Below are 12,533 nucleotides of genomic sequence, written 5' to 3' on the forward strand. Positions count from 1 at the left end.
GTTTGTGTAGGCTTTAAATTCAGGTTTTCCTGACCCCAAATCTAGCAATTTACTATGTGTTTCTTGTCACAACCCTCTGCTCCTTAGTTTTTTTCAATCACAAAATGTGGGGAAATAGAATGACCTTGAAAGTTCTTTCCAGCTTTAATTCTATGATCCTAAGATCTGGGATAAATTTCTACACAAGTCATTTAAGCTCTCCCTCAGTTTCCAAATCTGTAATAGCACCCATCTTTAGGGGTTGTTGTAAGGATAAAATGAGATAAGTATAAAACACTTTGCAAACCATAAATCACTATATAAATTCTAGCTGTCATTATAATTATTAATATTATCAACATCCTTGTTCCCCTGCCTCTTCTGCCAAAACAACTAACTGTTATGGGAGCTGATAGGCTCAGATGGAATTACCTAAGAAGGTTTTCATGAGGGAATTTTAGATGCAGAGATTTAAGGGCTTAACTTAGGTGTCATTTGTGAAGTTATATAAATTTTCAGCAGGATCCAGACTTCCAGGGTCAGCTGGAGGGCAGCAATTTGGCAGTTTGGAGACTCACCAGTCTGGGCAGCACCCTGAAGAGTGTCTGTTCCACCACACCAAAGAGTGGGGCTGGCAGCAGCCTAAGCCAAAGCAACAGAAGGGTTAATCCTAGAACGTGCAGGACCACATGTTCCCTAAGGGATGGGAGACCCTTGTATCCCTCCAGGGTTTTCATGGTTCTGAGGCCAGTCTAGGACTTGTGAGAAGCACAAGATGTCTCTAGGAGGCAGAGTAGGTATGGCACATTCCAACCTTCTTACATATGAATCAATGGTTCAATCACCAGGACTTTCCTAATGTTCTCAACGCAGGCTACTCCACATCTGTCTCCATGCCTTAGCACTGATTACTCCCATGCCTGTGTCATCCTCCTCTCCCTAGCCTCCCCACATCATCCTCTTACTATTCCTTGATTTGCTTCAAAACTCAAATCAAATACCACCTTAACCTTTCTGTGTCCTGGACTCTTTTGACAATCTTGTGAAATCTGTGGATAGACTCCGTCTCCAAAGAATGAATGTTTTTAAATCCATAAAATAAAATACATTTTATTGCAAGGGGAATTAATTATATTGCTATAATTATCAAACAATATGTACGTATATATTTGTGTGCATGTACATATATATATTTTTAAAAACCAATTTCATGGATCCTGAGTTAAGATTCTCTGTTTGACATGAAGCCTTTCCTGATTCCCCTAGTTGCTAGCACACACAAACACATACACACACAAACACACACACACACACGCGCATGCAAACACATACTAATGTGTGTTTATATGTGTGTGTATCTATATTGTATAACATATACACCTATGTAGTCATCTTTCCCATTAGAATGGAAGCTCTTTAAAGGACACTTTTGTTTTGTTTCACTTTTTTTAAACATCCCCAGCATTTAGCACAGTTCTGGCATATAACAGGCACTTACTAAATGCTTGTAGGGCAGCTAGGTGGCACAATGGAAAGAGTGCTAAACTTGAAGTTAGAAAGATTATTCTTCCTGAGTTCAAATCTGTCTAATAGATGTTTGTAGATTGGCTAACTAGAGGACCCATCAATAAAGAGGCAGGGGTGCTATTTACTCCCCTAAATATTTATATCTCAGCAAAATCAGGCTGTAGCAAAACCTGAGGGCTACCTTGAAAAGTAAAGATCTTAGAAAGGAAAGTCTGCAGGTGGAAAATAGAAGGCATAGAGGAGCTCAACATAGGGCTCTTATAGTCTCAGCTTCTTTTTTCCCCATTTCTTGCCTTCTTCAATTCCTATTCCAGAAGCTCCCATCCCTGCCCCAATTCCCACCCAAACTGATCAGGTCTTATTTGAAAGATCTTATCAATACCTCTGCCCAAGTGTGCCATCAGAAGCAACACCAGTATTCTTCTTGTTTTCCTTACTAAGGCATTCTAGCCTAAGATCCAAGGTTCTCTGAGAGTACCTGTCCCTCACCTACTGGGGAGGTGAAAAGAATGGGAGGAGGATAGAGCATACACTATCACAGTCCTATCTATTGGCTCAGAGCTTTGATATGAGAAATTGTTCACTATAATCTCACGTTCTACTGACATCATCATTCCATAAGAACGTACATGATATATGAATTTAAAGTGGACTAAAGTCTAATGTTCCCTGGGAGAGCTCAGTCATTGGGAGATGACAGAAATACAAATTATCCAAACTAATTAACTCACAGTACAAAATCACAGACCATAAAATGTCAAAACTTTAGAAGATATAGGTTATATAGACTAAAAAAGTTGGAAGAAAAAATGAAATGTGTCTAGTCCAGCAATATCAAAAATATTTAACAAGCAGCTTTTTAAAAAAACAAAATATAGACATGATACCCCTTTAAATTTAATCTGCATTATTAATATGAAGAAGCATCATCTTTTAAACCCTAGGCAATCAACAAAATAATCAATCAAGCCCTGATGTGTAATTTGCCAATTTCTGAGGTGTAAATTCTCACACTGAAAATTTAATAATCAGCTCTCTTAAGCCAGTTTGTGCTGGTTCCAGCACATCTCTGATCTAGTCCAACTCCCTCATTTTATAAATGAGGAAACTGAAATCTAGAGAGGGAAAGTGACTTTCCCAAATTTCCAAAGTCAGTAGCAGAACAAGAATTTAAATCTCTTCATTCTCACCAGACAACTCTATGTATTTTAACCTAGGAAGATATAATTTTAAAAATTAAAAACAACCAGAGCTGTACTGCTAATAAAAAGTGGCTCCAGCCAGGGAAGATAGCTTTCTCAAAAACCTTCCTTCTGAGTCCACTAGGGGGCATTGTCTGACTTAGTGACCAAGTCAATGGTTCGGTCCTCTGGCAAAGATGAGGAATCCAAGTAATATTTTGCAACTTCTGTCCAATTGGCTTTTAGTTTTTATTGTCACACTTCTAGAACACAGCAAAAAGAATGGTAGACTTGTCGTCAGAAGTTCTGGGTTCAAATCCTAGCACTGCTACCTGGTACCATCTATGATTCTATAAATACTTTAAATTCAGTAGTCTCTCCTCTCCTTTCTCTACATTTATATTGAAGAGTGACTCAAGTTTTTGGTCATTCCCAAGCTCATTCTATACTTTTCATCTTATACAGGGGGAAACTGAGACCCATAGAGATGAAATTACAACTAACTGGGGAGAAAATGGCAGAGTTCCAATGTGACTTCAGAGTATTTTATTCCACTAGTTCTAGTGTTCTTGAATTATGCAAACCCACATGTCTCACAAGACTCAAAGATCATGGGAAAACCAGCCAAAGCCATCCACAGCGCAAGTTCTTCCCTACCATCCCCTCTACCTCAAAGACACATTTACCAGTAGATATAATAGGTAGCTGCTTATGAAATAGAATTCCAGGCACTTAAGAGTGCGTGGAAAGCTCCTCTTTGCCCTTACATGATTTCCTCCCCAATCTGATTGCTAACTCCATTCATATCTATTAGATTGTTAACTCCTTGAGGGAAAAGATTGTCTTTTACCTCTTTTTGTATCCCCAGCAGTTAGCACAGTATCTGGGTCTAAGTAAGTGGTTAATAAATGTTTGTTGATTGCTTGAACTCACTACAAAGACAGAAACAGAGAACAGAGCCCTTCACATAGAGTAGCAGTTGGTCAAAAATGGCACTAGTGCAAGAATGAAAGTCTCCCTTGCTAAAGTAAACATTCTGGGTGGAAGAGATTCCCTCTAAACTGAGTGGTCTTGGAACAGTGACACTGGGGAGAGGACATCACAAAGGGAAGAAGGATTAAATCCAACTTAGAATGCCAGGGCCAGCAGACACCTGACATGTCATCAGGTCCCAGTCCCTTCTTGTACACATAGGGAAACAGGCCCAGGAGGGACAGAGGATTGTCCAGGGTCACACAATTTGAGGCAGAACTGAATCCATGTCTCTTGAATCCCAGACTAGGACTCTTCCCCATTCTATCTGGCTGGTAGCAACACCAACAATGCCATTCCCCTCTTTGTCCCTACACACACATGTAAACACTCCTCCCAAATGGAATATATGAAATTCCACTGTTAGAGCACTTCATTTTAGTCTGCTTTGAGGATTTTCAAGAGCTCTCCATGAAGAACCATTGCAGCTAGATGGAGCAGTAGAAGTATTGGGCTTAGAATCAGGAAGATTCATCTACTTGTATGGCTAGTCTCTTAACCCTATTTGCCTCAGTTTCCTCTGTAAAATAAGCTGGAGAAGGAAATGATAAATCACTTTGCCAAGCAAAATCCCAAATGGGTCACGGAATCAGACATAACTGAAATGAACAATTATGAAGAGCCAAGCCTTCTAAATGGGATCACAGCTTTGACCCAAGCATATGGGTTCTTCCTATGTCTAACCAGGAATCAGTTGGTCTGAATTGGTGAAGTTTGTCGTGAGTCTAGTCTTCCTTTTTCTGAGCCCTCTCCTGCTCTCAGGATACCCTCTCTATCTTTCAGGTTCTATGATTTCAGTTATGAAGTACAGTCCAGATGTGAACTGACATGATCAACCCCTGTGCAAAGCTGGATATTAATATAATAATAATAATAATAATAATAATAATAATAATAATAATGACTATGTTTATATATACACAATACTGTAAGATTTGTGAATCACTTTACATAGATTATCTTATTTAAGCCTCATAACAGCACAATGAAGCAGGAATTATTATTATCCTAATTTTACAGTTGAGAAAACTGAAGCTAAGAGTTTAAGTGATCTAATTGCCCAGTATCACACAGTTCCTAAGTACTTGCAGGATTCAATAATAATAGTTATCACTTAGATAAGGCTTAACAGTTTGCGAAGTGTTTTAGAAATAGTATTTCATTTGATTTTCACAATAACCCTTAGAAGTTGGTACAATTATTATCTTCATTGTACATATGAGGAAACTGAGACAAAGAAATTTTTAGTGACTTTCCCAGGGTGACATAGCTGAGACTGGATTTGAACTCAGGTCTTTCTGACTCCAAACTTAGCTCACTATTCACTTACACTGAGGCATTTAAAATTTGATTTGATAGGAATTGCCTGAATAAATCATGTTATATTTCATAAATGGGAGGTGAAATTAAGACCAAGAGAGGTCCAAATCCCAAGTTCCAAGAAGTGATCAGAGATAGAGGGCCTTGGGTTCTGGGGTGCCTCAAGCCAACTGCTAATTCCAATACTCACTAGTACCTACCCAGTACCCACCAGTACCTACCCAGATAGCAGGCTGATGTGACCCAAAAGGGTACTACAACTCTTCACGATCAGGATTGGCGTGCCCTTGGGACTTACCCCCAAGGCCACTCTGGATGACATATTAACTTCAGCTGCCACTTGCAACAGGCTCCCCAGGGGGCTAGAAGAAAATTCAGAGTAAAACTGTTAAGGGCCCCCTTTCAAAAATGGGCTGAGAGACCAGCACTATGCCAGTAAAGAGATGGATATATGCCCAAATGGTTACAACCAAATTTTTATATGTTATAGATCTAAGTAAATATATCTAAAGATCATAGATAATGGACCATCAAAACTGGAATAAACCTTAGAATACAGAACACAATATTAGAGCTGATTAGAACACATAATGTCAAGACTTAAAATGTAACAGCTGAAAGGAGTATAGAACATAGACTGTCAGAGTTAGGAAACTTAGAATATAAAATTCAGAGCTGGGAAGGATTTTAGAACATGGAATGTCAGAGCTGGGAAGAACTTTAAAACAGAATATTTTTTAAAAATTAACTACCTGAATAATTTGGTCAAGATTACACCATAAGTCAGTGGCAAAGCCCATATAAGTATCCCAGTCTCCCATCTTCAAGTTTGGAACCCCTTCAATGATACTGTCATATTTGTATATGTGAGCTATTTAGCTCTTAGTCTCTCTCTATTCTCTGAGATCAATTATTTCCTTTACTTATTCTTCATACATTCACTGAATCCCCATCTTCTTAACTAAACTTTCTTTCCTTTCAATGAGCCCCTGATAACCCCTGACTCTAAACCCATCCACCCATCTACCACCCAACCTGAAGCACGAAGCTCAATCCTACTAAGTAAGAATAGGATGTCCATGAGTCAATTGAAATAGGTCCTTCCTGGGAATTCCATTTACCCTGATCCATGGATGCCAACTTTGGTCACCAGATTTAACTGTACCCCAAATCCTGGCAGTAGCTTCACAGCTACTTTGGGGAGTGTGATCTCTTCAATCTTCAACCTGCCAGTTAAGAAGAAGGAAAACAAGTTAGAGAAGTTGAAGTCATAGAGAGAGCAGACATCCATCCTTTGGAAGGGAAGAGGGGGCACCACAAGTGAGACTTTCTCTAGAATGGACCTGCAATGGAAGAGAAAGTCCTTCATATACCTGGAAGCAGGGGGTGGAGGCCTTAGTACTTTGGTATTTAGAGTTAAAAGAGGCCTTCAACACCATCTAGACTAACACACTCAAGAGATTAAGTGACTTGTCCATGACCACCCAGAAAGTTAGTGACATATTTGGAACTAGTACCCAGATTTATTTATTACATGCTACCTTTCTGTCAGAATTTTTTACACTTAAAAAAAAAAATTTGTCTTTGCTGTTGTTCTTATTCATTCCTATGAGTTTGTATATATAGGGAACCTCCACCCTGAGGAAACCCCCTTTGTCCCTGTAAATCTGCACCTCCTTTTTACCTTCTTATGACATGACCCCAGTTTGGAATTTTCTGTGTCACATTTAATCTAGTTATATTGTAAACAAATTTGATATCAGAGAGGCTATCTAAAAACTGTCAGTTAAATGGTTAGAGGTAGAAGGATCTTAAACCAAAGAACACAGTGTGAGAAATAGAAAGGCTCTTAGCTGCAAGGAATATTAGAACATAGAATGTTAAACCTGGAAGGGACCTTTGAATCTAGAATGTTAGAGATAAAATGGGCTTAGAACAGAATTTAGAGCTGGAAGGGAGTTTAGAAAATAGAATATTAATGCTAGAAGGGATTCTGGAACATATGATGTAAGGGCTGGAAAGAACCATAGACTATAGAATTTTAGAGCTGAAAGGGATTTTAGAATCTAGAATATTAACAAGAGAGGGAACTCAGAACACAGAATTTAGAACTGGAAGGGAGCTTAGAACATAGCATGTTAGAGCTGGAAGAGACTTTAGAATACAGAATGTTAGAATCTGAATGATTGTTAGAACAGTGTGAAATGGAAACACTGGAAAAGATCTTCACAAAATTACAGAATCCTCATTCCCCAATAGATGAATGATCAATGATATGAACTGGAAGTTTTCAAAAGGAAAAAAGCAAACTAGCAGAGAGGTGCTTGGGGCACCAATATGTCAATTCACCTAGGGGCCAGTTTGTGTCCTAGGTCAGACTTGCTGCCTTAATTTTTTTTTTAACCCACCTACTGAACCTGGTTGCCAAGCCCCAAAAGCTCCAAGAGAAGTCCTTGGGGGAAAGCTATCCCACTCTCAATAAATAGAAATATATTAAATTGAAAGTGACTCACCCAGAGACCTCTTTCACAACTCCAAATAAACCACCGTAACTGAGCAGGCCCCCTCCTCCAAGCAGTCCTCCAGACCCAAGTAGACCTTGATTCAAGGATGTGACAGTTCCCAGCACATTCTGTAGGATGGGACCACCCACTAGGGAATTCTGGATGGCTGGAATGAGTGACAGAAAGTTAGGCCCTTATGTGCCCCTCCAGGCTGAATAAATGCACCGTATCCATCTCCTAAGAGACAGCCAACTTCATTAGTTTTATAGGCGTTCAAGCCAAAATGGATCCTAGAGTTCATGTAGTGTAACTCTCTCATTTTACAAAGAAGAACCGAGGTCCAGAGAGTTTAATGAATTGCTGAAGATCACACAGCTAGGACATAGCAGAGTAGAATTCAAACTCAGATCTTCTTCCAAATCCAATATTCTTTTCAGAATACCACACTACCCACTTCAGGTCACTGGGCCTAAGCAAAAGTCACTTGGTATCCAAGTCATTCGTCATTTGAAATAATGTGAAATAATAAAAATGAAGTCCAAATTAAATCAGTATTTAATCCAAATGGACCCATCAGTTCCAGTCAGATCCCAGCTTTCTTCATTCCTCTCACAAGACATCCATATTCAGTTTCTCAGTGTCTGCGAGCCCGGAGCAAAAACTTTTTCCCAGTCCAGGAGAGTCTGTTGAATTTAAAGCAGGGGAGGAAACCAGGAAGTGCATCCAGCCAAATTCTCTCTCATTCAATCAGGAAGTGGTCAGAATTTCATAAAGAAGGTTCATCTCTCCAGACTCACTGTCTGAGGGAGCTCACATAGGTCTTCCTGAATCCAGCCTCCCCTTTCCTATCCATCAGATATATGTTGCCATGTTGATTTTCCTAACAAAGTGTTCTGATCATTTAGTACAACCATCCCCTCAAAATCCTTCAGTGGCTCCCAATTGCCTTAGGAAGGATAAAGGTAAACTCCTTAGCCTGAAATGCAAAACCCTCCACAATCTGGTTTCAACCTGCCTCTCAGAAATTACTTTGTATTCCTCCCTTTAATGCTCTTCATGCCCTTCATGCCCTCTTCGTTACAGCCACTCTCTAGTGATCCCCAAAGCTTCTTGACCTTTGAACATCATTGCTCTTTTAGGAATAGTCAAATATACAAAGACCTGGCTAGAATTGAGGCTGGGACCATGGTTGAAATCAGGGGAAAACTTTAGGAAAGAAACTCCAGAATTGTATACAACCACAGCATTTATGTGGGGGACACCTAGGACATGGCCTTGAACCTATCAGGCTGGCACAGATCAGGAAGGGATTCATCAATGATTGATGAGATTGAAGTCTTCTTTTCTCTTAAGACTTCTGTATTTACTCTTCTAATGCAAATACCTTTCCCTATTTCATATTTCTACATCCTTCTGGCTCACTTTTCTCACACTATTTTTGAGAAGCCTTACATGGGTTCAAATGAGGACTTTAAGTCTGGGGAACTGTTGAAAAGAACAGACAAATAAAGAGAGACTAGTAGAAAATTACCCTCTGAAGAGAGCTACCCTACAATGAAACCACCCCCCACCTAGACTTTTCCATAGTTTATGTGATCTACTTGTACAGTAAATAAATAAGGAGTTAGAGACCCTAAATAGCTTAGATTCGAAAGAACCTTAGAGGAAAAATAGAACATAAAATGTTAGAGCTAAAAGAAATGCAAGAACAAAGAACATAGACTGTTAGAATTAGAACACACCTTCAGAGAATTACAGAATCCCCATCTCTTAATAGATAAGTGGTCAAAGATAAAAACAGGCAGTTTTCCAAAAAGATGCAATGTACCATAAAACAAAACCACTCAGATTTTGTCTCATACAAGATCAGCAAAGATGATGCAAGTTGGAATTTTTTAAATGTTGGAAGTACTATGGGAAGAGAGGCACTCCCTGTTGTAGGATCTGGCAATTGGTCCAGCCATTCTACAAACATTTTTTGGAACTATTCAAAGAAATCCATTACGTTGTATATGTCCTCTGATCCAACAATATCATTAAGAGGTATCTACTGAAAAAAGGTCAAAGATATAGGGAAAAGTTCCATATGTACAAAAAATTATAGCAACATTTTTTGTGGTAGCAAAAAACTAAAAACTAAGTGGGTGTGTATTATCTGGGAAATGACTGAACAAACTGGTTTATGAATATAATGGAATATTACACTATATTGTCACCCTATAAGAAATTAATGTGAATTATTCAAAGAAATTTGAGGAGATGGTATAGAATGATGTAAAGAGAAACAATACATCAACACAATAGCTACAATAACATAAAAGCAACAATCTTGATTCAACCAGACTGATAGAGAAACAAACTTCCCTCATTTTGGTCTATGTAAATATATTTCTATTATAAGAGATATTCTTATTAAAGGGGCTAGCTTGGGGAAGTGAGAACTTTTTAAAGCAATGGTAAAACTTTTAAGGATTGTGAAATTACTGAGTTGAAAAGAATCTCTGTAGTCACTTAAATCTAATTTTGACTGGATGAGAAATCTTTTCAAAAATCTCTTTACAATACAAAGCATCCTCTTTGACAAAGAATCCACCATTCCCTGAAGAATTAGTTCCATTGCACTTTTGGACAGTTCTGATTGTTATGAAGTTTTTTTTCCATTTGATTGTTGTCGTTTCGTCTTTGTGCCTTTGTGACCTCATTTGGTAAAAAAAAATACTGGAGTAGCTTATATTTCCTTTTCCAGTGAATGAAGGAAAATTGTGGTTAAATGCTTGCCCAGGATCACACAGCTGGTGAGCGTCTGAGGAAGGATTTGAACTCAAGTCTTCCTGAGTCCAGGAACAAAACTCAATTGACTGAGTCACTTGGTTGCCTCCTTTCTTCCATCGCTTCCCTTAAATTTCTATCAAGTGCTTCCAGTTCTGTCCTGTAGGGTCAATCAGAGAAAACCTAGTCTCTTTGCCTCATGACAACCCTTCATCTACTTGAAGGCAACCATCAGGTCAATCCCAGTCCCCTCTTCTCCGAACTAAACATCCTAAGTTCTTTCAGCCAATCATTTTATAACATATCTTTATAGATATACCTTTTATATCTCTAGCATGTTTACCATTCTGGCCAATGGATGTACTCAAGTTTCTCTTTGCCTTTTTTATTAAGGGTGGTAAAATCTTTTTTTTTTAACTTTTTAAAGTATTTTTATATTAAATACAAAATGAGAAAAGAAAAATTGCTACATATATAGCAGGCCATAAGAGTCAATTCCAATGTAAAACAATAAATTTTCATTTGAAGAAAACCTATATAATAAACATTACACATTACATCAAAGCACTCAATGCCCTTCTTCAAATGTGGTAAGCTGTGCCAGTCCAGGTGGAGTCTGACTAGGGCAAAGAATTGCAGGGTTTTCATTGCCCTTATTTTCTAAAATCCAATTCCTTGGTTTTGCAAAAAATCGAGGAAGAGAGTTGTTCAACATCCCACATCAAGGAAGTAGCAGAACCAGAAATGAAAACCAGGTCTTCTGACTCTTGGTCCCATGCTTTAGAAACAGATTTAGCTAAACACCTTCTGAGCTCTTTTTTTTTTAATAATTATAACTTTTTATTGACAGAACCCATGCCAGGGTAATTTTTTACAACATTATCCCTTACACTCACTTCTGTCCGACTTTTCCCCTCCCTTCCTCCACCCCCTTCCCCAGATGGCAAGCAGTCCTATACATGTTAAATATGTCACAGTATATCCTAGATACAATATATGTGTGCAGAACCGAATAGTTCTCTTGTTGCACAGGAAGAATTGGATTCAGAAGGTAAAAATAACCCAGGAAGAAAAACAAAACTGCAAACAGGTTACATTCATTTCCCAGTGTTCTTTCTTTGGGTGTAGCTGCTTCTGTCCATCACTGATCAATTGAAATTGAGTTAGATCTTCTCTTTGTTGAAGAAATCCACTTCCATCAGAATATATCCTCATACATATCGTTGTTGAGGTATATAATGATCTCCTGGTTCTGCTCATTTCACTTAGCATCAATTCATGTAAGTCTCTCCAGGCCTCTCTGTATTCATCCTGCTGGTCATTCCTTACAGAACAATAATATTCCATAACATTCATATACCACAATTTACCCAGCCATTCTCCAATTGATGGGCATCCATTCATTTTCCAGCTTCTAGCCATTACAAACAGGGCTGCCACAAAGATTTTGGCACATACAGGTCCCTTCCCCTTCTTTAGTATTTCTGAGCTCCTTTTAAAGAGCTATTGGAGGATTTCTTTTTTTCTTCAAGATTTCTCTTGATACTCATTTAAAGAGGTCATGGAGTGGAGTGCAAACCCCAGAAGGAGAGCTAAGAGCCCTAGGTTTCAGTAATCACTTTGCTCCTTGATAGCTATGTAATCTTAGGCAAGAAACTTTTCCTCTCTGAGTCTTAGTGTTCTGCTTTGTAAATTAATATAATGATATCAATGCTAATTATCTCAGAGTATTATTGTGAGAAAAACTTTCTGTAATCTACAAAGGGCTCTTTGCAATACCCGGATACCTAGCATGAATGTGAAGTTCATGAGCAAAACTCACCTGATGCCAATTCATCTTTATCAATCCGTGCAACTGTTCCAATTGTTTCTAGTAGCCCTTGTGATGGAGTCAACAACCCAAAGAAAAGGACCATAGAGAGGATGGAGAACATCATCAATCCCAATACCTGGAAGAGTTGGGAACAGGAATTCTCAGTCTCCTACACACACACACACACCCCTACACACACATACAAGCTTGTCCCTGACTCAGTCCCATCCCTAAAGAATGACCAGCTACCACCTCTCTAGAGAAAAAATTTGGAATGGTAAAAAGTAACAAAGGGATAAATATGGGCATGGTATCAAGAAACAACAGCTAATAGAGTCATTCAAAAATGGAATAGCTTCTATTGGAGATAGTAGGGGTCCTTCTTACTGAAGGTAAGTAAAAGTCAAA

The 12,533-nt window shown here is 38.6% G+C and overlaps 1 protein-coding gene across 1 annotated transcript in view; it reads right to left on the reverse strand.

Annotated features, from left to right (window-relative positions):
- Window positions 1-12,246, reverse strand: part of BPIFB3 (BPI fold containing family B member 3) — a 32,507-nt gene extending 20,261 nt beyond the window's left edge. The window contains exons 1-5 of the mRNA XM_051973720.1: window positions 12,135-12,246; window positions 7,553-7,709; window positions 6,161-6,265; window positions 5,261-5,401; window positions 558-621 (exon numbers count right to left, since the gene is read on the reverse strand). Of these exons, the coding sequence (XP_051829680.1) occupies window positions 558-621; window positions 5,261-5,401; window positions 6,161-6,265; window positions 7,553-7,709; window positions 12,135-12,246 (579 nt within the window). The remainder of the gene's footprint in view (window positions 1-557; window positions 622-5,260; window positions 5,402-6,160; window positions 6,266-7,552; window positions 7,710-12,134) is intronic.
- Window positions 12,247-12,533: the final 287 nt, after the last annotated feature.

The sequence above is a fragment of the Antechinus flavipes genome, chromosome 2 (assembly GCF_016432865.1).
Source record: "Antechinus flavipes isolate AdamAnt ecotype Samford, QLD, Australia chromosome 2, AdamAnt_v2, whole genome shotgun sequence".
Taxonomy (NCBI): Eukaryota; Metazoa; Chordata; class Mammalia; order Dasyuromorphia; family Dasyuridae; genus Antechinus; species Antechinus flavipes.